We start from the raw sequence: 25,901 nt of genomic DNA, 5'->3' as shown, positions 1-25,901 counted from the left end.
AATGCAGAAAGGAGAGAAGAACAAAGCAGAAAATGTATGATGTGATCTAGAAGAGAGTACTGGTTATTCCATTTTGGCTACCTTCCACTAATTTAAATGTAGTATTTGTCTACTTTCAATCTATACAGCCTTTGTTTAACAGAAATTCTTAGAGGCGCAGGTCACAAATTCCTGTCCTTTGATTTAATGGCAAGGGAATATGAGGGAAATGTGTGTGGCATTTACTTCATCCATGTAGTTGTGTGGGGACAGTACAGGTATACAGAGAGGTCAGGTCAGGTTGGGAAGAGATACAAAAACCCTTGCAGACATCTATTAGATGATAAATGTCAGTGTGGAACCACTGGGCTGAACAACAAGTGATTTTGGAGTAAATTCTGTGCAATGACATGAAAAATAATAATTGGAAACTTACGGCTTTTTGGCACCTTGACTTGGAAAGAAAACTCCACCTAGGTTCTTTGTAGCCATCTTCAATCTTGCTTGTCTTCTTAACTTAATCTTATCAGAATAGCTTTCATTTTCAAAGATCCTCACAAATTCAGGATTAAAGTATCCTGCCTGTGTGGCACATTTTGATTTAGGGCCATTTGACAACATTTGCTTGCCTTTATAAGCAGACTCGTTGAAGGGTTCTTAAAGTAGAAGACATGAAGCAGTAAGTTCATCCGGTAACCACAAGTTCACAGAGTGTCAAATTAAATTATCATCACTGAAACATGTTAAAGCAATTAACACAAATTAATTTTTAGGGGGCATCCTGCATGTAGTAATGGCCATCATGGAAGGATTGAGATTTCAAAAAAGATAAAACTGTAGCTTTTTACTTAAATAGTCTAGTTTGGATTGCAATGAGAGGGAAGATGTGCATTTATCCTGAGCAGGGATTCCCACCCTGGGATCTATGGACCCCTTGCTTAATGGTATTGGTCCATAGCATTAAAGAAATTGATCCTGAGAAATCTTGACAGGATGGATGTGGAGAAAATGCTTATTCTTATGGAAGAAATTCAAACTGTTTAAAATTAAAGGGGTCTCCCACATAATCAGAGCTGAAGATGATTTTGTGTTCTATGCATTTTAAGGCAGTAGATAGATTCTTGATAAACAAAAGTTATCTGAGCACTGGGAATGTGGATGGAAATAGATCAACCATGATTTAATTTATGGCAGAACAGGCTTAAGGACAGAGTGGCCTACTCTTGCTATTGTCTGTATGCTCATATATATTTATATAATGTCTTTCCTGTAATCCCAAAGTATCTTGCATCCAATGAAGTAAGTTGAAATTGTATGAACTTCAGCAGCCAATTTCTATACAACTCCCACAAACACCAATATTATGAGGAACATGTGAGCTATTTGGTTCACTAATGTTTTTAGGTAATTAAAGCTTTTGGTTAGTTACTTGAAAGAGTGCCATGGCTCTTTCATGCTCAACAAGACAAGGGTGACTCCAGTGTCCTGAATAATTTGAAAAATAGCTCTTCTAGAAACAGTACTCAAAATTGATCTGGAGCTTCAAGAATTTTGGGCTCAAATCTCTGAGATGGATTTCAATCTGCAGTCTTCTAAGACACACAGCACTAAATTTTTTTAAAATGCATGAGAATCACAAACATTGTTGTTCCATTATGCAGCATTCACTACTGTGGTTACAAAGCAAGTAGACCCAAGGGTAGCACCACTCAAAGTTCAAAGTAAATTTATTTTCAAAGGACATGTATGTCACCATATACAATCTTGGGATTCATTTTCTTGTGGGCGTATTCAGTAAATCCAAGAAACGCAATAGAATCAATGTAAGACAACACCAAACAGGACAGGCAAATAACCAATGTTCAATAGACAATAAACTGTGCCAACACAAAGAAAAAAATAGAGAAATATTAATAATAAATAAATAAGCAATAAATATCAAGAACATGGTTGTGGGAACAGTTCAGTGATGGGGTGAGTGAAGTTGCATGAAGTTATCCCACCGGTTCAAGAGTTTGATGGTTGAGGGGTAATAACTGTTCCTGAACCTGGTTGTGTGGATCCCGAGGCTCTTGTACCTTCTAACTGATGGCAGCAACAACATGGGAATGTGGCCTGCATGATCCGGGTCCCTGATGATGGATGCTGCTTTCCTGCGACAAGACTCAGTGTAGATATAATCAATGGTAGGGAGGAGTTTACTCATGATGGACTGGGCCATATACACTACTTTTTGTAGGATTTTCCATTCAAGGGCATTGGTGGTTCCATGCCAGACAGTGATGCAACCAGTCAATATACTGTCCACCACACATCTATGGAAGTTTGTTAAAGTTTTAGATGTCTTGTTGAATCTTCACAAACTTCTAAGGAAGTAGAGGCACAACTCTGCTTTCTTCAAAATTGCACCTATGCCCTGGGCTCAGGACAAGTCCTCTGAAACGATAACACCTGAGGAATTTAAAGTGGCTGACCCTCTCCACCTCTGATCCCCTGATGAGGACTGGCTAATGGACTCCTTTCTCTTAAAGTCAATAATCAGCCCTTTGGTCTTGCTGACATTAAGAGAGAAGTTGCTGTTTCATCACTTAGCCAGACTTTCAGTCTCCCTCCTATATGATGTTTCAGAATCAGGTTTAATGTGACCGGTATGTGTCGTGAAATTTGTTAACTTTGCAGCAGCAGTATGATGCAATACATGACAGTAGAGAGAAAAAAGTTGTGAAATACAGTATATATAAATAAGTAGTGTGTGTAAAAAAAAATAAAGTAGTGAGGTAGTGTTCATGGGTTCAATGTCCACTCAGGAATCAGATGGAAGAGGAGAAGAAGCTGTTTCTGAATCGCTGTTTGCATGCCTTCAGGTTTCTGTATCTCCTTCCTTGTGCTGGATGGTGGGGATCCTTAATATTGAATGCCATCTTGCCAAGGCATTCAATATTCTCCTTGAAGATGTCCTGGATAGTTCCACAGTTAGTGCCCATGATGGTGCTGGCTAATTCTACAACTCTCTGCAGCTTATTTTATCAGCACCTTTGATTCTGCTGATGACAGTGGTATCTAGCAAACTTAAATATGGCTCTGGAGCTGTGTTTGGCCTCACAGTCAATTAGTGTAAAGTTAGTAGAGCAGGGGGCTAAACACACAGCCTTGTGATGCACCTGTGTTGATGGAGATTGTGGAGGAGATGCTGATACCAATCCTGAGTGAGATCTGCATGTGAGGAAATCCACGACCCAATTACACAAGGAGGTATTGAGGTCAAGGTCTTGAAGCTTATTGATTAGTTTTGAGGGGACAATAGTACAGAATGCCGAACTGTAGCCGATAAAGAGTAGCCATTTGCTGTTCCGGTGTTGAGTGAAGAGCCAATGAAATGACACTTACTATGGACCTGTTCTGCAAATTGGAGCAAAGTTAAACAAATTTAAAGGAAGGTGTATTCAGGAGCGCATTAAAAGACGCCTCTCAAACCACCCGCAGCCTTTGTCAAAACAGAAACCATCTTAAGTTAAGAAATGGGATCTAGCCGGGGTTGCAGGCTGGTACATGATGTGTGCGGGTACTGAGGGTCCGTTAGCACTAACAGTGATGAGGCTGTAGCGCTCTGCTATATTGTACCATAGGTCTGCGGTTATCTGTAACTCCAGCCATACTATCAGAACTATTTCCTAACCTGGATGGCAGAAAAGCATAAACTTGAGGTCAAATGTGGCTTAGACCCAGCTCGGAGCTGTGTACTCTTTCCCAGTGTGTAAATAAAAAACCAAACATGACTAAAATTGAGATATACGCTTACTTGGCATTCCATCTGCGTAGGGATCTTGAACGGTGATATAGGGCATCTCCTGAAAGAGGCCGATCCGCTCCATATCAGTTTTCCCTGAGTCTCCAGGCATGGTTGCGTCTGGATGAGACTGGCGCCAGGAATTACCGTGGTTGGCAGCGAAAAGGCTTAAGTTTGACAGTTACAGGACCTACAAAGGAAACAAAGAAGTGACCGATTAACGCGCACGGCAAATCTCCATTAGGTTTATATTGGCTACGTGTTCGGTGTACTTATTTACGGACTATTTTTTCTTCTTTTAGGAAACAACATAACTTTGTAGGAAAGTTGACAGCCAACGCCACAGCGCGCACTCTCCCTACAGCGCGCGACTGTTTATGGAATTCCATCACCTTGGCAATGTGCGGCCCATTTTACAACAGGGGTGCATGTAACAAAAACAAACAAGTTGTTCAATATAGCAATACAATCCCTTGACATCAAAATTTAAATTATTTAGTTTACAAGATTATTATCAGTATACTATTAATTATAAAGGTGTATCTATCCCAGATTTGAAGATGAGAAAAATATAGACATTTCTTTTCTCCCTTTGAGCTTTTGGTTGCATCCAGAGGGTTCCCGTTTCAAGGATAATACACAAGGAAATGATGTATCTAAAGTTTTGAGACGAGGCTTGCCCTCTTTAGTCTGGCTTTTGAGTAATATTGCGCTGTTTTGATTTTGGATGTCTGTGTCCTTGACAAGACTACTAATTGCTTCTGAACTGAATGTCTTTCTGGGATTTTAAAAAAAGTTCCTTCACCCATCCTCTAAATATCTACCACCTATTGATCCCCTGTCTCGCCCCTCCCTTTTACACTACTGTAGTTATTTTCCTTCTCCACTCAGTCCACCATTCCTTTCCCACCACAAATGCCCTTCCACCTTGATGAATTCCTCCAGTAGTTTTAGTGTCATAGAAAACTACAGTGCAGAAACAGGCCCTTCAGCCCATCTACTCTGTGCTGAGCCATCTAAACGGCCTAGACCCATCGACCCAAGCCAGATCCAAAGCCCTCCATGGCCCTCCCATCCAGGTACCTATCCAAACTTCTCTAAAATGTTGAAATCAAAATTGCATCCAGCACTTGTGTTGGCAGCTTGTTCCACACTTTCATCACCCTCTGAGTGAGGAAGCTTCCCCTCATGTTCCTCTTAAATATTTCACCTTTCATTCTTAGCCTGTGACCTCTAGTTGTAGTCTCCCCCAACCTCAGTGGAAAAGGCCCACTTGCATTTACCCCATCTACACCCCTCCAACCAATCCCCCCTCAATCTACTAAATTCTAGGGAATAAAGTTCGAATCTATTCAAACTTTCCTTATAACTCAGGGTTCTCTAGTCCCGGCAACATCCTTATAAATTTCCTCTGTACTCTTTCAATCTTATTTATATCTTTCCTGTAGGTAGGTGACAAAAACTGCACACAATAATCCAAATTAGGCTTCACCAACATGTTATACAATTTCAACATAACATCCCATCTCCTGTATTCAGTACTTTGTTCTCTGAAGGCCAATGTGCTAAAAGCTTTCTTAATGAACCCAGCTACCTGTGATGCCACTTTCAATGAATTATGGACCTATATTCCCAGATCCCTTTGTCCTATTGCACTCTTCAGTACCCTACTGTCACTGTGTAAAACCTACCCTGGTTAGACCTCCCAAAATGCAGCACCTTACACTTGTCTACATTAAATTCCATCTGCCATTTTTCAGATGGTCCAGATCCCACTGTAAGCTTTTATAGTCTTCCTCACTGTCCATTACACTCCCAAACTTGATAACATCCACATATTTGCTAATCTAGTTAACCACATTATCAACCAGATTATTGATATGGATGACAAACAACAGACCCAGCACCGATCCTTGTAGCACTCCACAAGTCACCAGCCTCCAGTCAGAGAGCAACCACTACTACCACTCTCTGGCTTCTCCCACAAAGCCAATGTCTAATCCAACTTACTGCCTCATCTTGAATGCCAAGCAACTGAACCTACTTGATCAATCTCCCATGCGGAATCTTGCTAAATGCCTTGCTAAGGACCATGCAGACAACATCCCCTGCCTTGTCTTCATCCGCTTTTCTGGTAACTTCCTCGAAAAACTCTAAGATTGGTTAGACATGGCCTACCATGTACAGTGCCATGCTGACTATTCTTAATCAATGCCTGTCTAATCAAATACTCATATATCTGGTCCCTTAGAATACTTTCCAATAACTTTCCCACTACTGATGTCAGGCTCAATGGCCTATAATTTCCTGGTTTATTCTTAGAACCTTTCTTAAATAGTGGAACAGCATTATCTTCCCCCAATCCTCTAGTACCTCACCTGTCAGTAAGGATGATTTAAGTATTTCTGCCAGGGCTCCTGTAACTTCTGCACTTGCCTCCTAAAGGGTCTGAGGGAACATCTTGTCAGGCCCTGGGGATTTGTCCAGCCTAATTTCCCTCAAGACAGCAAATACCTCCTCCTCTGTAATCTGTTTTGTATCCATGAGCTTGATGCTGCTTTGTCTCACCTCTGTAGACTCTGTATTCATCTCCCAAGTAAATACAGATACAAAAAAAAAATCCATTTAAGATCTCCCCCATCTCTTTGGCTCCTTGCATAGTTTTCCATTCTGATCTTCCAGAGGACTAATTGCAATCCTTCTGTTCTTATATCTATATCTGTAGAAGCCCTTAGGATTCTCCTTCACCTTGTCTGCTAGAGCAATCCCATGCCTTCTAAGCTTCTGGCTCTAGATTCATCTGAATCTTTCCTGTACCATTTTAGAGGAAGGTGATATGTTAACCACATTGTCAGGCTGGAGTCATTGAAAGACCAGATCTGGTAGAGATTGGAATGTAACTTTAGGAAATTAATTTGGATATACAGACTTAGTATCAGTCTTGGGAACCATGAAAGTATGAGATTGTGGGAAACCCCACCTGAATCAGTAATACTCTTCAGGAAAGGAAATTTCCCACTTGGAGCCCTATGTCATTCTGACCCATCAATATGAATTACTTTTTACTTCCCTATCTGATGTCTCAGCCAGTCTATTTAGGGACAATTAGGTTTGGGTAGTAAATGCTTGCCTAAAAGTGAATTTTTTTAAAATATGGCCTCTGATTGGGAATTAGCAGGCACAGGATGAACAAAGGGAAATCATAAGTAGGTTTTGGTGAATGGGCTTGAGAAAATGGGAAGAAGATAGATTAGAGGAGAGATGGTTTCCAGTGGTTGATCCACTTGAGGAAACCTAATAAATAACATAAGAAATACATTAAGAAATTTACTTAAGGCCTTTTAATAGTCTAGTTATTGTCAATGCTTTGATTATTGATCTTTCAAATAAATAGAAAAATGTCTCACTTGTATGGGTATCACATAATTAAGTTTCCTTTCTGTCTGCTTTCTAAAGAATACAAAAAGTATACTTCTTGACATCCAGGAGCAGAATATTTCCTATATGTTCATTTTGGGTTTCAAAGTTCAAATTTAAAGTTTATTATTAGAGTACCTACATGTCACCCCATACAACCTTGAAATTTTTTTCCTGCAGTTTACATTAACTTAGTTGTATACAAGGAGCATTCAATCTGCTGTCCTTTTGGGCAGAGGAAAGCAAGAAAATAGGTTTTGAAGAAAATAATTATAAATAACAAAATAGACCAATGTGCTGCAAATTCTCAGTATATTAGGCAACATGTGTGGCGAGAGAAAAAGAGATAACAATTTGGGCCAATGAATTATCATCTTTCAAAGTCCAAAGTAAATTTATTATCAAGTACATAAATTGCACCATACACAACCCTGAGATCCATTTTATGGGCATACTCAAACAAAATTATAAAATAGCCATAACAGAATCAGTGAAAGACCACCTAACTTGGATGTTCATCCAGAGTGCAGAAGACAACAAACTGTGCAAATACAAAAAGAAATAATAATAAATAAACAATAAATATGGAGAACATGAGAAGAATCCTTGAAAGTGAGTCCATTGGTTGTGGGAACGTTTCAATGAAGAGGCGAGTGAAATTATCCCCTTTGATTCAGAATCCAGATGGTTGATCCTAAACCTGGTGATGTGAGCCACCATTATATTCAGAATAGTATTTTAAAATAAAGCACACATATTTTAATTGCTCAATCAGCAACTTATCTACTGTGTTAAACGGGTGTTAGTTAAATCTCCAAGAACATACAAAACAAAACGTTTTGGTACAGTTACTAACTTCCCCCCCAGCTAACCGCGTTACCAAGGTCTGCGGTAAAACGTGACTAACCCCTCACAAAGATGGCGGCCTTAGCAACCATCAGCGGTTTCCATGGCAGCAACATGGCGCTGAAGCGACAGTCGGCGGCAGGTGATAGGTTGGGCGGTTTGCGGATTAGCGGTGTTCACCATGGTAAGTCTGACATCGCGCCCGGCCAATTTGAAGGCACAGGAGAGGAAGGTTCCGACTAAATGTTAACCATAAACTTTTCTGTATTTTACTCTTGCACGTGTGTTCAGAACCGGACTCGTATGTTGCCGAGCAGAGATGTTGGAAATCTAAAGTAGTCAATGTCTTAAACGCTCCATCCTATTAATGATAATTCGTGCTGCGAGTGGGTGATTTCCTTTCTTAAAGGTTATTACTGAATCAGGTGGAGGTTTCCCACAATCTTATACTTTCATGGTTACCAGGACTGATACCAGGTCTTTTCAAAATATGTTTTGCTCTGTCTACGTTACGTGGACCTCTAATTTTGTGTTTTTTTTTCATTTCTACTGGACATCACTATAACTGTTTGCACCACTACTATTTCTAAAATCCTTAAAACGTTTTGATTACGTTATTCCCCAATGTTCTATACTCGAATGGATATGGATTCATCCTGTGCAATATGTTATAATTTAACATTAGCCCTGATAGTGGGAAAATTCTCAAGTAAGATTATATTAAATATGAACATGGGCTTCACTGAGAATATTGGCTCATTTATTTGTGAAAATTCACATTCAACTGATTACTGCATTATGAAAGAAGATTCTTATTAAATCCAAGCTTTTTCTTTTAAATACTTTCCAAGATAACTGATGGGAATTGGGATTCAGGTTTGGAAGCCACATCACAGTATCTGAAGTAACTTTTTGGGTGAGAACAACAATGCAGTTTTAGTGTTTGAACCTTGGAAAGGATATACTCTCCTTATAAATGATGCAGTAAAGATTCATCCTGGAATAAGATGGTTATCTATGAGAAGTGATTGAAAATGATGAAGCAGTACCCATTGACATTCATGTTTTTCCTGAGCATTATATACATGTAACAAATGATTTTTTGTGAGTTTTTCACCATCTGTTGTTCATATTCACCAGCTATTCCTGATATTCAGTACTTATACAATCTTCACAAACTGCCCCCATCTGAATTTTCTTCTTCTGATGTAGTTCCAACATAAATGGCTCCAACACTTACCCTTGTCTCAGACTTTCCTAGTTAGGTACATCAAACTCAGCTGTGTCTTCAAAAGGCAACCCTTTAGCTGTGTGTTATCTTGAGGTGGAGCATGGGTGGTCCTCCAAATAATAAGAAACCGTGCCAGCCTTGTGAACCGATAAAGCACTTTGTTTATTAAATGTTGCTATATTGTTTCTTTCACTTTTCATGTTCACCATTGGATGCTAGATGGTATGGGGATGTTAACACATGTCAAATTTTACTAGAGGAGAAACCTTTATCAGAAGTGTGTCCCTGCAGGAGATCTTGTATAGAAAATCTCATCTTAGTGCCAGTATGCATGCCTGTCACACACACAGCACCGTTACTCGATGGTCACGCTTCAGGAGGTCTGACACACAGATCTCCTTGCTCAGTTCCACTCTAATTTTCTCCATTCCAACACAATGAACTGAAGCACCTGCTGTAAAGGAACAACAGAATGAGTGATCCAGCCAAATTTGTCAGCTGTGTCTGAATTATCATTTGCAGCTGAAAAATGTCCTCTTCCAGAACAGTTATTGTCTCCTTGTATAGCAATCATTGATAGCTAAACTTTTCACTTAGAATAAAAACACACAATGCTGGCAGAACTCAACAGGCCAGACAGCATCTGTAGGAGGAGGTAGTGACGACGTTTCGGGCCGAAACCCTTCATCAGGAGTGAAGTAACATGGGATGGTCGGGGGGGGGGGGGGGATAAGAAGTGGGGGGAGGGATGAAGTAGAGAGCTGGGAAGTGACAGGCTGGAGGGAAATGGGCTGGGGGAAGGTGGAGAGTTATGGGAAATAAAAGAGAAAGAAAGGTAGGGCTGGGGGGAGATTATAGTGAGGGGGGAAAAAGAGAGAGAAAGAGAACCAGACTAAAATTATAGATAGGGATGGGGTATGGGGACAGTCCTTTCAGGTGAGGCACCACTTCACCTGGGAGTCAACTGGGATGATATACTGTATCCGGTGCTCCCGATGTGGCCATTTATACATTGGGGAGACCCGCCGCAGACTGGGAGACCATTTCGCCGAACACTGGCGCTCGGTCCTCCAGCAGTGGCGGGATCTCCCTGTGGCCACACACTTCAATTCCACAGACGTCTCCCACTCCGATATGTCTGTCCATGGCCTCCTCTACAGTCAAGATGAGGCCACACGTAGGTCGATGGAGCAATACCTTATCTCCCGCCTAGGTAGCCTCCTACCTGCTGGCATGAACATTCAATTCACAGACCTCCATTGATACCCCTGCCCCCCCCCACTTACCCCATTCCTATCTATAATTTTAGTCTGGTTCTCTTTCTCTCTCTTTTTCCCCCTCACTATAATCTCCCCCAGCCCTACCTTTCTTTCTCTTTTATTTCCCATAATTCTCCACCTTCCCCCTAGCCCATTTCCCTCCAGCCTATCACTTCCCAGCTCTCTACTTCATCCCTCCCCCCACTTCTTATCCCCCCTTGACCATCCCATGTTACTTCACCCCGATGAAGGGTTTTGGCCCGAAACGTCGTCACTTCCTCCTCCCATAGATGCTGTTTGGCCTGCTGAGTTCTGCCAGCATTTTGTGTTTTTATTTATTTCCAGCATCTGCAGATTCACTCGTGTTGCCTTTTCACTTAGAATGTACTTTTTCTTGCCGGCTATGTAAAGCATAGGAAGAAGGGTGAAATGCACAGCCCTGTCTGTATCAGATGGAGATGGTTAAGAGATTCAAGTTCCTAGCTGTAAATATCAGCAACAATTTGTCGCGGTCCAGCCATGTGGATGTCGTGGCCAATAAAGCACATCAGTGCTGCTACTTCCTCAGAAGGCTGAAGAAATTCAGTATGTCTGTGATGACCCTCACCAATTTTTACCAATGCACCAGAGAGAAGATCCTTTCTGGATACATCACAGCTTGGTATGGCAACTGTTCTGCCCAAGACTGCAAAAAAGAATGGCAGTGCTGTGAATGCAGTCCAGTTTGATCACACTAAACTCCTCTTTATGTCAAAATGCAACATGCACCCATACAGCATTTGAACTGAAGGGCATATCATTCCAACAAGTGCCACTAGAATGTTATCAAATAAAATTTGACAACCAGCCACATAAACAGTCTTTAGGATAAATGTAATCTAACAAATAGATTTTAAGAAGCACCTTAATGGAAAAAAGGTTAAGACCAGAGAGGATATAGCATGACAATCAAAGGTAAAGAAATTAAAATCACATATTCTCAATAAGACTGAATGGAAGACTAAATAAAAGCATTCTTGTGTGATTGAAATATATAGTTATGTCTCCAAATATAAATTAAAATTGAAAGAACAAGATCACTATAGATATTTGTCTGCAATTTTAAAAAGAAGTTTAATACCCACACTTAAAGTATTGTTTGATTCATAATGATGGTCCCAAAAACATTCCCCAAAATATTACTGACATACTTAATATATTCCACTGTAACTTATGCCACAAATTTTAAGATGGATTTGCAGCTTCTATTCTCATGCAGTTCTGAAGACGGTGTAGACTTATGGGGCACAGTCCACATAAACAGCGATCTCTCCGCACCAAATAGGATGTTAGCTTGTGAATTCACCTTATTAATAGCAGCTGAAACACTTTCTATAATTCCCTTTTCTAATTCCAGACCAGAAAACAATTATTTTAAATGCTGGAAATCCCAATATTCATAATTAAAATTTAGTTATATAGTTATGTGATTGACACATCATTTGGATTATCTAGCAGGGAAAATTGCCCATATCTTAAGCTTAGCTATCCAACTATATCCAAAAAAAACATTCACAGTGGCTTTGTATCCATTTCTAAAACTATTACCTCCCCAAGGACCGATCCTTCATTCCATCCATTCCTTCTCTACAGTCTGCCCTCAATGACAATATCTGAAAAAACAGTGAGAATTTCTACATTTCTGACAAGACATCACCTAGTTCTCTCTCACCACCTCCCTTGAACCTGCCCTATCAAGTCTGCTCATCTCTCATCCACTAATGGATATTAAGTAATCAATAATGCAGCTACCAAGGCACAGATCTTCTGACCCACTATGAACTCCAAGTCCATCGTCCTCCCTATCACAGTTTGAGGCTGAAGCAAACTGTTTTCAGTTCTGTTACCTTATGCAATCTTAAGGCCAAATTCAAGCCACATAACTGTATTATCTATCAATTGCCTATTTGATAACAGACCTCCATTTTTGCTGGCGAAACACATTGGATTCTGCTAAAACTGTTTTTTTATAACTTCAAAACATAACTATTCCAGTTTCCTCCTGGCCAGCCTGCTTCATTGTATGATGCATATGTTGATATTACGACTCAGACATATTTTTAAGTTTGTAGGGATGGTTTTGGGGAGAGAGTGGAGTGATAGAGGACAGGTTATGGATTAGGGACAGGAATGTGGAGGAGTTAGAGGTCAGGTTTGCGTTTGAAATCCTTTGATATAGGCAGATGTCAAAGAGCATCTGCAGTCCAGGCCTCTGCTCCACATTTGAAAGCCAATGATATGAATGGATGATGAAGAACACCCATTGGGTGTCCCAGGATCAAATGTCCATGCAAGAAGGAGGCAAAAGTAGGCTTAAAGACTGGTTAGTCAGCACGCCCAGTGTTTGAAACTGGAGTTGAGAGTCCCATCATTGGCTGGTCTGAGAGTTGATACCGAAGATCAGAGCATGAAGGGTGATTGGAAGTCCGGAAGATGAAGCTTGATGGCTGAAGCTTAGAGACTGCAGGTTGGAAGCCTATGCTGGAGATAGAGAACTGTCTGTTTGTGTGGGTAGGTGGGAAGGATGAAAGGTGTGGTGAACTACATATACCTGTCTGGACACATCCCCCCGCTGACTGCTGACTGCTCCTGTGGCTCCTCCCACAGACCGTGGCTCCTCCCACGGACCCTGGTATAAAGGCGATTGGAGGCACAGCCCCGGCCTCAGTCTCCAGGATGTTGTGTGGTGGTCACTTGCTGCTTGTTCTTTCTTCCAGCCAATAAAAGCCTATATCTCGCCTCACGTCTCTGAGAGTTATTGATGGTGCATCAAAAGGGACTTGTTTTGCTGCTTATTGTGTTCTGTGTTGTTCTGGCAGGCATTGTGGGCATGGTGTGTTGGCAACATAATGTGTGGCAATACTGGGCTGCCCCCAGCAAGCACATTCCTAGGTTGTGTAGGTTGTTAATTCATACAATGCATTTCACTGTATGTTTTGATATACACGTGATAAATCTGATTCTAATATTAAATTTGGATACCAGATCACTTTTTTTACGGTTCTCATTAGGTTCTTTAACCAGCAATGTTAATTCTGTTTCTCTTCCCATATATGCTGAGCAACTTGCTGAGTGTTTCCATGATTTCAGTCTTTCAAATTTCCAGAATCTGGAGTTATATTGTTCCACTCATCTATCATCCTGATGTTTACTAATATTGGTTGGGTCTTGGTTAAGCAATGTCTCGGTTTTAAAACAGTCCTTCCTGTTTACAAGTCCTCCTGTAACTGCTAGCTTGGTGTGAACTAGCTTGGAATGTCCTACTACGTTACCGATCTCATGAAAGTTGTCACTGTCCTCAAACACTTCACAAGAGTTATTTAACAGAATATGACATAACCATGCAAAGATTTATCATGGCAGATAGCAAGGTTGAGCAACAAAATTTCAAGTGTCTTAAAACATGGAGAAATTGAGAGAGACTTATAGATGGACTTCCAGACATACTGTAGTAGGTTAAAAATATGATCCATATTGCTGAAAATAGAGGAAATAAGAATCAGGGATGTACAAGATGCTAAAGGAAAAAAAAAAGATCTTAGTAGGTGGTAGGGTTAAAGGAGGTTGAGAAAAATGGGGCCATGCTTTGACAAAAGTCTGGACTGAAGCTCTCCTCTGTTCAAAAAGACAGCAGAGTGTGATGGTCTATTTCAGTTTCATGTAGCAACCATGGAGAGAGGCAGAATTAGTAACCAGGAAGGAGAACATAGTTTTGCACTCTTCTGTGAGAATGATAGAGTTGGATTCCACGGAATATAATTGCAAGAAATTTCAGTTTGGCATTTCAGGAAAAGTCAAGGAATCAAAAGAAATACTGGCCAAAGTTTGTCAAATTTTGTTCTTTCAAAAAATAAATTCATGCATCAAACTATAATACTGGCTGTCACACAAAAATTATGAGCAAAGAATCACTGAAACATTCTGTCTGTTTGTCAATTCTCAGTCTGTAAACCCATCAGCAATGGAATATCAAGTGCCGAATAAATTACTATTGAATTGAGCAAAAAAACAAAGGTCTGGAAGAACTCAGCAAGTTAGAGAGCATCTGTGGCGGGAAAAGATTGGTGGATTTTTTTTGGGTCAGGAAACAGAAGCAGAATCAGATTTAATAGCACTGTCATGAAACTTGGTGTTTTGTGGCAGTGGTACATTGCAGTACATAATAATAACAAAAAACTATAAATTACAATAAAAATGTGTGTAGGTGTGTATGTATGTATGTCTGTGTGTATGTGTGTGTGTGTGTGTGTATATAATATTTAAATTAAATAAGTAGTGCAAAAAAAAGAGGAACAAAAATAGTGAGATAGTATGTTTCACCGTCCGTTCAGAAATCTGATGGCAGAAGGGAAGAAGCTTCAGGCTCTCATGATTCTGCCTTCTTCTATTGCACATAGTGCTTTCCCCTTACATTCCTTCTTCACCTTTCCTGCCTATCCCCTCCCTGCTTCCCCTCCCCCACCCCTTGATCTTTCCTCTTATTGGTCTCTCAACTGGCACCTACCAGCCTTCTCCTTCCCACCCTCCCCCCACCTTCTTAATAGGGCCCCTGCCCCCTCCCTCTTCAGTCCTGACGAAGGGTCTTGGCCTGAAAAGTTGACTGCTCGTTTCCATGGACGCTGCCCAACCTGCTGAGTTCCTCCAGCATGTTGTACGTGTTGCTTCAGGCTTTGATGGAAGCAATGAGAAGAAGGCATGCCCAGGGTGATCAGGGTCCTCAGTGATGTTTGCCACCTTTTTGAGGCATCGTCTTTTGTAGGTGTCCTTGATGCTGGGGAGACTAATGCCCATGATAGAGCTGGCTGAGTTTACAACTTTCTGCAGCTTTTTCTGATCCCGTGCAGTGGCCCCTCTTTGCCAGACGGTGATGCACCCTTTCCACTTCTGATCCCTCAATGAAGATTGGTGTGTGTTCCCTCGACATCCCCTTCTTGAAGTTCACAATCAAGAGCAAGGTTGTTGCTGTGACACTACTCAGCCAACTGTTCTAACTCACTCCTAGACACTTCCTCGTCACCACCTGAAATTCTGCCAACAATAGTTATATTGACAGTAAATTTATAGATGGTGCTTGAGCTGTGCCTAGCCACAAAGTAATGAGTGTAGATATGGTAGAGCAGTAGGCTAAGCATGCATCTTTGAGGTGCACCAGTGTTAATTGTCAGTGAAGAGGAGATGTTATTTCCAATCCACACAAACTGTGGACTCCTCATGAGAACGTCATGAACCCAGTTGCAGATGGAGGTACAAAGACCCAGGATTTGGAGTTTGTTGATTAGAACTGAGGGTATGATTGTGTTAAATGCTGAGCTGTAATCAATAAACAGTAGCCTGTCATAGGTATTACTATTGTAGAGGGAATCCAAGGCCAAGTGGAGAGCTGCTGAGATAGCATCCACTGTAGACCTATTGTGGCAATAGGCAAATTGCGTAGTCCAGGTCCTACCTTATGCAGGAGTTGATTGTATATACGATCGACCTCTTAAAGCACTTCATCATGGTGGATGTGAGTGTCACTGGGTGATAGTCATTGAGACAACTCACCCTGATCTTTTTGGGCACTTGTGTGATTGTCACTTGTTTGAAGCAGGTGGTAACCTCCAACTGCTGCCGTGAGAATGTCCTTGAATACTCCATTCAGTTGGTTAGCACAGACTTTCAGAGCCTACCAGCTACACCATCAGGACCTGATGCCTTGTGAGGATTCACCCTCTTGAAAGATGCTTTGATGTCATCCTCTGAGACAGAGATCACAGGTCACTGGATACTGCAGGGATTTGCATAGGTGTAGCTTTATTCTCCCTTTCAAAGCATGCATACAAAGCTTTGAGCTCATCTGGGAGTGAAACATCACTGCTGTGTTAGGTTTTGCTTTGTAAGAAGCAAACCCTACCCGAGCCGATGTGCATCTGATTCCGTCTTTAACCTCAAATGGAATTGTTTTTTTTCACTCTTGAAAGCCTTCCATAGGTACATCTGTACACCTGTTCATTAATGTAAATATCTAATCAGCCAATTATGAGGCAGAAACTCAATGTATAAAGATATGCAGATGTGGTCAAGAGGTTCAGTTGTTGTTCAAACCAAATATCAGAATGGGGAAGAAAAATGATCAAAGCAACTTTAACCATGGAATGATTATTGGTGCCAGACGTGGTGGTTTGTGAAGAGTGAGTTTGTAAATCTGGTGGGAGCAAAGGATATTGGGAATGGCAAGAATAGAGCACTACTGGAGTGGTGTGGGACGGGTGTCAGAGAAGGAGTGCCGGGGCGGAGTTGGTGTGGGTACAGACACACCCAGCTCTGAGATACCAGGAATGGCCATTTGATTCCAAGCAATTGCTGTATTGATCATAACAGAGTGTATCTCTGGTGCTTCCTGCTCCCTCCCTGTCCTTTCCACTTTTCTGAACCACGATTCCTCTCTCCCTGCCCCCTTCACACTCATTCCACCACAGAGACTCATATCAGAGTTAGGAATATCATCACTCATATATGTCATAAAATTACTATGGTACTATGCAGAAGTCTTAGACACCCTGCTGAAGTCCAAATAGCCAACTTCCCCATCCTTCCCTCATCCTTTTATTTACCTCTTTAAAAATCTCTTTATAGATTTGGAAGGCACAATTTTTCACACACAAATCCCTGCTAACTATCCCTATTTATTTATTTCTTGTCTGTCCAAATGCCTGTAGATCCTGTCACTCAGTGTCCTCCTCAGTTACTTACACACCATTGATGTCAAGCTTACTGGTGTGGTTTGTCTTTGCTGCCCTTTGTAATGGTAGAGTATTAGACACCTTCCAGTTTTCTAGAATTTCATCTGTGGGGGACTTCCGGTAAGATGGCGATTGCTTAGCTGCTCCGAACTTTTGTTCCGTTATTGTCGCTATCTTTGCACTAAATGTCTCCATTTTTTAAACCTTAGTTAGGAACTTTTTTGGTTTCTTTTACTTGCCTGTGAACACATCTACCTTACAATGTCTAGCAAGAGTTCTAAATCAGGGAGAAAGGAAGTTCCAGCTCTGTCGGCTGAGACCCTCGCTACGCTGGAACAACACCGAGACGATATTTTAAAGGAATTTAGAACCGCTTTCAAACAGCTGGAAGCCAAACTGGATCGGATCAACGATAGAGTGGACGAACATGCTGAACACTTATCTCGCATCGATTCGACTTCTGAAGATTTAGAAAGTCATGTTCAATACTTGGAGACTCTCTGTTCCAGCCTAGAGGAAAAATGTAACAAAATCCTTTCCAAAATGGTGGATCTCGAAAATCACAGCAGACATTGTAACCTTCGAATTCTTGGGTTGCCAGAGGCCACCGAACAGGGATCAACCGTGAAGTTTTTCGCCGAGTTTCTCTGTGAGATATTTGGGAAAGATTTGCTTCCGAACCCGCCTGAGCTCAAAAGGGCACATAGGGTCTACGTTCCCCCCGGAATTCTGGGCTCCCGCCCGCGACCGGTAATTTTGTGCTTTCATCAATACCAGGTAAAATACCGTCTGATTATGGAGGCACATCGCAGAGGTACTTTTACTTTCCAAAATACAATCATTCGCTTTGTGGAAGATTTTGCACCCCAGACCATAAAGATGTGTGCTGAGTTTAAAGGCGTAATGAAAGTGCTTTTTGATCGTGGTTTTAAACCCTCTCTTCGCACTCCTGCCGATTTACGAATCACGCTTAATACTGGAAAATATAAGTGGTTTAAGTCAGTGAAGGAGGCTGAGGCATTTGTTGCAAGTCTTCCGGCTATCCAGACATCTTCGGAACCCGATCGGACCTCCTAAAATGGTGGATAAGTACTTCTCGTAGTAAAATTACTTTTTCTGGACTCAGACTTTACTTGAATCACTCAGACATTATTCATTGAAACTCTAAGGGGTGTTGACAATCTCTCCCTGGATTTGGTGTGTCTTTTTTAAATAGACATTCTGTGCTTAATGTTTCCCTATGGATGTATAAATAGTACTTGTGTAATCTATTTTATTCTTGTATAACTTTATCTATAGAGTTCTACAATTGACTCTAACTTGTTTTGGAGGTTTGAAGTCTTTATTGAAGACCTCCCTGTTGGTTCACAGTTTAACTGCTGATTTTTTTTAATTTTTTAATTTTTTTTCACTTTTTTAAATCTTTGATTTTTTTTCTCCTCTCTGTAAATGGTTGATAAGTACTCTTCTTGAATTTATAATTTTCCCCTTCCTCCCTTTTTTTCCCTTTCTCTTACTTTATTCTTCCATAATTTTTCGCGGGTAGGTTAGTTTTGGTTTTCTTCCGATTTTCTCTGTATTAAGTTTTATATTTCTGCAGAAGATGTTCCAATTTGTAGTTATGTTTTTTAGTGCATAAACTAGTTACTATTTTGCTATAGTATTTATACGGAACTACTGTTAATGACACAGATCTGGAAGTTATATTTGGGTTAATTTTTTTGGTAGAGCTAGCTGCTTTTTTTGGTAGCCGTCTAGTTTTGGGTTGTGTGGATGGGGTGGATTTTCCAGTTCCAACATCACTCACCGTATTTATTGTTTTTCTTTATTGCTCAGGACATGTTTATGTTTTGATTTTACAAATCTATGTTTACATTTCTGCTCTCAGACTGCTATTGTATTGCTTGACTTTTTATATGCCTGCTGCCTTTTATGCATTAGTAATTGATAATGGCTAGTGCACTTAAATTCGTGAGATGGAATGTAAAGGGATTGAATCACCCTGTTAAAAGGAGGAAGGTATTCTCACATATTAAACAACTCAAAGCTGACATTGCTTTCCTTCAAGAAACTCATATTCGTTGTTTTGATAACTCCCGGCTTCTGTCAAAGTGGGCAGGTCAGCATTTTCATTCATCCTTTGCCGCTAAAGCTAGGGGAGTCTCCATTCTTATTAACTCAAATATTCCTTTTGAACTCCATAATAAAATATCTGATACAAATGGCCGTTTTATTATTGTTTCTGGTAAACTAACACTAAAGTTGCACTAGCAAACCTGTATGCCCCCAACTTTGATGATGTTAACATTTTTTGAACGTTTTTTTTCCTCACTACCAGACTTAAACTCATACTCTCTTATACTGGGTGGTGACTTCAACTGTTGGTTAGATCCTAATCTGGATCGATTGTCCTCTGTTACCAGATCACCTACTAAATCTGCCTTAGCTATCTAATCGTTTCTCTCTAATTTTGGTATCTCTGATATATGGCGTTTCCTTCATCCTACTGAGAGAGATTATTCTTTTTTTTCACATGTTCACCATACCTTCACTAGAATTGATTATTTCTTACTCGATAACCAACTTATTCCATTTGCCTACTCTTGTGACTATCAGAGTATATTGATTTCTGACCATGCCCCAATTACTCTCTCTCTGAACTTTCCTGGTCTCCCTCAGAGGAATAAACACTGGCGGTTTGATTCAACTTTATTATCGGATGATTATTTTTAAAAATTTATTAAGGATCAGATAACCTTTTATTTTAACACTAATACATCACCTGAAGTGTCATCCCAGATTGTCTGGGATGCCATGAAAGCATATCTGAGGGGTCAAATAATCTCTTACACAGCAAATCTCAACAGAAGATCCTGTGCAGATCGATTAGACCTCATTAACCAGATTAAAGAATTGGATCAACTATATGCTCAAACTAAGAACCCTGAACTATACAAGAAGCGTGTTGAACTCCAAACTAAATGTAATCTTCTGTCTACTCAACCTGTTGAACGCCAACTTCTCGAAAGCAAGAGTCGCTTTTACATTCATGGGGATAAGTCTGGTAAATTTCTAGCCAATCAGCTGAGGCGTTCCAAAGCCAAACAACATATTACAAAGATCCGGAAGGAGAACGGAGACTTTACATCGGATCATTTAGAAATTAATGACGCATTTAAAAATTTTTATTCTCGGCTTTATTCCTCTGAATCTTTGAATGACAATATCTCTGTTGATCAATTTTTAAAGAATCTGAATATTCCTTCACTTTCATCTGATTTTAAAGCCAAACTTAATGCGCCTATATCATCAGAAGAAATATCTTTTGCAATTTCTGCACTGTCCTCAGGGAAATCTCCTGGACCTGATGGGTTCCCTGTAGAATTTTATAAATCATTCTCTTCACTTCTTTCTCCTCAGTTACTTTCAGTATTATCTGACTCGTTTAATTACGGCAAATTGCCACCCTCTTTCAATGAGGCATCTATTATTCTTCTATTAAAAAAGGGCAAAGACCCAACAGAGTGTTCCTCGTATAGGCCGATTTCTTTGCTCAATGTTGATGTAAAGATCTTAGCTAAAGTTTTGGCTCATAGATTAGAAACCGTTATTCCCTCCATTATCTCTGATGACCAGTCAGGTTTTATTAAAAACCGTCTCCCTTTTTTTAACATTTGGCATTTATTTAATATCTTATACTCACCTCCAACTAGGATTCCTGAATGTGTTATTTCCCTCGATGCGGAGAAAGCATTTGATCGTATAGAGTGGAACTACCTTTTTGCAGTCTTAGAAAAATTTGACCTTGGTCAAAGTTTCATCTCTTGGATCAAATTGCTGTACCTGTGTCCTACTGCTTCTGTTTTAACTAATTTTCAGAAATCCCGGGTATTTAATCTCAAACGTGGCACCCGTCAGGGATGCCCCTTAAGTCCCTTTCTCTTTGATTTGGCTATAGAACCTTTGGCGATAGCATTTCGAAATTGTCCTGAATTGACCGGGATTTGGAGAGGGGGTGTTGAGCATAAAGTTTCTCTTTATGCTGATGACTTATTACTCTTTCTCTCAAATCCGTCTACATCCTTACCTCTAATGTTTTCACTTCTTGACCAGTTTAGCCAGATCTCTGGCTATAAACTTAATTTACATAAGAGTGAACTTTTCCCAATTAATAAAGAAGCACAAGAACTAACATTTCGTGATCTCCCTTTTAAAGTAGTCCATAATCAATTTACTTATCTTGGAATTACAGTCACAAGGAAGTTTAAAGATCTCTTTCGTGAAAACTTTGCCAATCTTTCATATACTATAAAACAGAGTCTGGTACAATGGTCACCTCTATCTATGTCTTTGGTAGGTTGTATTAATGTTGTTAAAATGTATGTTCTCCCCAAATTTTTATACTTATTTCAATCTATCCCAATTTTTATTCCTAAATCTTTTTTTGATTCCTTAGACTCTATTATTTTGTCATATCTGTGGAAGAATAAGCGCTCTAGAATTAATAAAATCCATCTCCAAAAATCTAAAAAAGAGGGTGGCATGGCTTTACCTAACTTACGTTTATATTATTGGGCAGCTAATATACGTTGTGCTACTTTTTGGTCTTTCTTCCATGGCCAACCCGAGTGCCCTAATTGGGTGGCAATGGAGTTGAGCTTCACTAAAGAATTATCTATCTCTGCACTTCTTGGCTCTGCACTCCCTAGTAGTCTGTCCAGATTAATAGCTAATCCTCCTGTTAGACACACTTTGCGTATATGGGCTCAGTTTAGGAAATGCTATGGTTTCCATGGTTTTTCCGTTTCCAGCCCTGTCGTATATAATCACCTTTTTTTACCTACTACGTACGATTCAGCATTCCATGTTTGGTACAGAAAGGGCATTAGACATTTTGAAGATCTTTTCATTGATAATCGCTTCGCTTCTTTTCAGCAGCTCTCTGTTAAGTTCAATCTGCCCAATGCTCATTTTTTTAGATATCTCCAAATTAGACACTTTATTGCTCCTTTAATTCCTAACTTTCCTGAAATGCCTGCGAAAAATGCTATGGACTTATTTCTTTCCATTAATCCACTAGGTAAAGGTTTAATATCAATTATTCGAGATAAATTAGCAGCCTTACGACGGGCCCCTGTGGATAAAATTAAAATGGCCTGGGAGCAGGATTTAAATACCTCCTTATCTGATGAGAGCTGGGACTCGATTCTCAAATCGGTTAACTCAACCTCTCTTTGTGCTCACCATTGCCTTTTACAGTTTAAGATTGTTCATAGAGCCCATATGTCTAAATCTAAACTATCTCGATTCTACCCTAACATTAGTCCGCTCTGTGATAAATGCAAGAGGGGCGAGGCCTCTCTCATTCATATGTACTGGTTCTGTCCTAGCTTGGAGAAATTTTGGAAAGATGTCTTCACTACGTTATCGTATATTCTGAATCAGCACCTAAAACCAAACCCCTTAATTGCTTTGCTTGGTTTCTGGGGCGAGATAGATTTACGTCTGAGTCCGACCAAATGCCGAATATTATCCTTTGCCTCTCTCCTGGCTAGACGCTTGATCCTCCTTAGATGGAGAGATGTTGCCCCGCCCACTCATGCTCAATGGCTTAACGACATTATGGCCTGCTTGGACCTCGAAAAAATTCATTATTCAGTTCTTAATTCGGATCTAAAATTCCATAAGGTCTGGGGACCTTTTATCGAGTACTTTCATAACCTTCCTCTTGACTAGGGTTTTTTTTTTCTTTTCGGTCCCTTGCTTTCAGCTCCCTTTTGTTTTTTCTGGTAGTAGGCATTATTATCTTCTGTTGCTAAGTGTATTCACAGTCTGGGAGTTTGATTGTCCTGATTTATACTCTCTATATTGTGTTGTGGTTGGTCTGGAGTTTTTTTTTGTGTTGTGGGGCTTGGGGAGGATACTAAGTTTACTTGTCTTCAATTTAGGTGCTTTTTTGTTAAATTCTCTTCCTTTGTAGCATATTGTCATTGTATGCTTAATTTTGCACTGTATTAATGTTCCTCATTGTGATTTGGAGTTTTTAAATTTGTAAAATGTATAGAAAAACTAATAAAAAAAAAAGAATTTCACCTGTGGCCAGAAATGACCCTAATACCTCGCAAGGGCCTCCGCAACTTCTTCCTTCACCTGCCCCAAAGTCTAAGAATGCATCTATTGGGCCTTGTTTATCCACCGTAATGCACTTTAAGATTGGCACTCTTCGACAGAGCAATGCATGGCACAGTTTCCAATGGAATCCCACTGATCAACATTCATATTTATCATGTCCATCTGTCACCAGTCAGTATCTGAATCAACTACCATCCTCACATGACAACCACTTATCATTGTGTCTTTCGCTGCAAGGATGTTTCCAAAGTTCAGGGCGCTCTTGTAAACAAGCAGTCTTTCTTACCTTTTGTGCCCTCATAGACAATAGGCGCAGGAGTAGGCCATTCGGCCCTTTAAGCCAGCACCACCATTCAATGTGATCATGGTTGATCATCCACAATCAATACCCTGTTCCTGCCCTCTCCCCATATCCCTTGACTCCGCTATCTTTAAGAGCTCTATCTAACTCTTTCATGACCTGTTATTAACACGTTAACAGTTTGAAAGATCACTTTAGGTAAAAAGAAAAAAACTCTAACACTACTATAGGTGGTGCCCATATTCCAAAATCATACATTTTGGAATTGCCTCTTATTTTTGAATATTATTTCCACAATGAAAGCCATTCACCCTGCCATCTCAAATTTTAGATCTCCTTTCAGTCTTTCTATGCACCAACTGATCTGCAGTGCCAGAACTGAAGGAATGTTTTGAAATCTAGTTCAGAACGGAATTGCCTTCACTCTGAATGCATAGTCACTACCTAATTTTTTCTGATCTCTGGTTCCACATGACTGATTTAAATGCCCCTTCAAATTTGCCACAACATCCTTTCAAAAAATATCATCCGTGGTTTGTGATGCTAATAGACCTACTCGAGTCTTATACATCTCCAGTCTTGTTCTTAGTAATACTATTGCCTTTCTCATTTTATGCATGATGTCCGTATTTCACTGTTCTCTGCTTCCCTCAGGAGCTTGACAATATCATTTATTCTGAGGAATGCACAGAGCAAATGGCTGTGATTTTTCATTCTTTTCCAAATCTCCAATGTATTAACCTCATTTATCATTTGCTATCATTACTATTGTATGTAGAGAACACCAGTCTTGTTCCTTGCATTTAGTTGTTGGCTTACTTCTTCCTTGGATAAGACAATTACGGTGTAAAGTAAGGAACATGTAATGAGCACCTAAACAGATACATTTTTCATTTCAATCAATTGGTATTAGGTGCCGCTTGAATCTGAGACTTTGCTGTTTCGAGTAAGAGGGGGAGTTACTTTGGCTGGAGGACTTCAGAAAACAGATGGTGAGTAAGTTGTACATAGATCTGTACTTAATTCTTGTTTTTTTCCCCAAAGTGAATCAACATAGACTTTTCTTTTACCACCTCATAGATAATGTTCATAGTTTCTATGTTCTGAAGGAAATTGTTGTTATTTCTTCCGGGCAATGCTCATTTTACTGGGCTAACCATTTTTCAAATATTTTAGTTTGGAGCTGTGTACTTAGTTAATATCCTATGAGTAGTGTTATTTTTCCACCGATGAACATCTGAAGTTTCTGGTCAAACCACTTTCACCTGCTTATATCTAAATATGTTATCAATTATAAAATCTTTGAATATACGTTAATATAGGACATGAGTGGCTAAGAATTTCAGCAGATGCTTAGTTCGAAGCGGCATAATATGTCAAAGACACGAAACACCCTTTGATCCACCAAGATTACCCCCTTTTAATATTTCAACGCACACAGATTTGTTGCTATCAACATTTTGATCTGACAAAATATATTGGAAATAGCAAAATATCGGGCAATATCTTTGGAGCAAGCTGTTAGGTTCCTATTTGAGATGAATAGGCTATTTCAATACCCCAGACACTGAGGTCTCTGGCACTGAAAGAGAAACAAATTCAATGTGGCAAATATAACTGAATTAATAATCAGATTGAATTAATGGTTTGCTCTGCCCTTTATCTAATATTATTAACAAGATGTATTTATTTGACTTTCATTTTCTCCTGCCAAAGGGTTTCAGCCCGAAACGTTGACTGTACTCTTTTCCTAGATGCTGCCTGGCCTGCTGAGTTCTTCCAGCATTTTGTGTGTGCTGCTCGGATTTCCAGTATCTGCAGATTTTCTCGTGTTTTTTTTATTTTCTAATGTTGTTTGTTTGCAAGGATGATGTCAGCAGGCAGTAGTGTTGCTGATGTAGTTTAAGAAGAGGGAAAGAAATAAAACAAGTAACAATACAACCAGTCAGCCTAACTTCAGTGACGGGCAAAATATTGGAAAAAATTCAGAGGAACAGCATACATCCCATTTAGAGAAGCACAAATTAATCAAGAGGAATCAGTGTGCGTTTAATAAGGAAAGCTTTGTGCCTCATTAACAATTTCAAAATGTTTCCCTTTCATAAAATATTGAATCCTCTAATTCCGTACTAGCCCACCCACCTTTGAAATGCAGACTCTTGAAACACATCCCAATCGACCAACTCCC

At 40.0% G+C, this 25,901-nt stretch overlaps 2 protein-coding genes across 6 annotated transcripts in view; one reads left to right on the top strand and one right to left on the bottom strand.

Moving 5' to 3' along the window:
* Positions 1-25,901, bottom strand: part of cfap96 (cilia and flagella associated protein 96) — a 99,059-nt gene that overhangs the window by 11,882 nt on the left and 61,276 nt on the right. For 2 of the 5 annotated variants that reach the window (XM_073048148.1, XM_073048150.1), the window contains exons 2-3: positions 3,779-3,956; positions 416-635 (exon numbers count right to left, since the gene is read on the bottom strand). In XM_073048148.1, coding sequence (XP_072904249.1) covers positions 416-635; positions 3,779-3,878 — 320 coding nt within the window. In that variant the 5' untranslated portion in view covers positions 3,879-3,956. Of the gene's footprint in view, positions 1-415; positions 636-3,778; positions 4,161-25,901 lie in introns of those variants that run through there. The other 3 variants (XM_073048149.1, XM_073048151.1, XM_073048152.1) reach the window with 3 other exon arrangements.
* LOC140729786 (ufm1-specific protease 2-like) overlaps positions 8,102-25,901 on the top strand; it is a 52,228-nt gene continuing 34,428 nt past the window's right edge. Inside the window, exons 1-3 of the mRNA XM_073050004.1 lie at positions 8,102-8,213; positions 9,170-9,237; positions 24,627-24,705. Of these exons, the coding sequence (XP_072906105.1) occupies positions 8,102-8,213; positions 9,170-9,237; positions 24,627-24,705 (259 nt within the window). The remainder of the gene's footprint in view (positions 8,214-9,169; positions 9,238-24,626; positions 24,706-25,901) is intronic.

This window comes from Hemitrygon akajei, chromosome 6 (genome assembly GCF_048418815.1).
Source record: "Hemitrygon akajei chromosome 6, sHemAka1.3, whole genome shotgun sequence".
NCBI classification, from domain to species: domain Eukaryota; kingdom Metazoa; phylum Chordata; class Chondrichthyes; order Myliobatiformes; family Dasyatidae; genus Hemitrygon; species Hemitrygon akajei.
The sequence above is the reverse complement of the archived record's forward strand: the minus strand, read 5'-3'. Positions and strand labels throughout refer to the sequence as shown.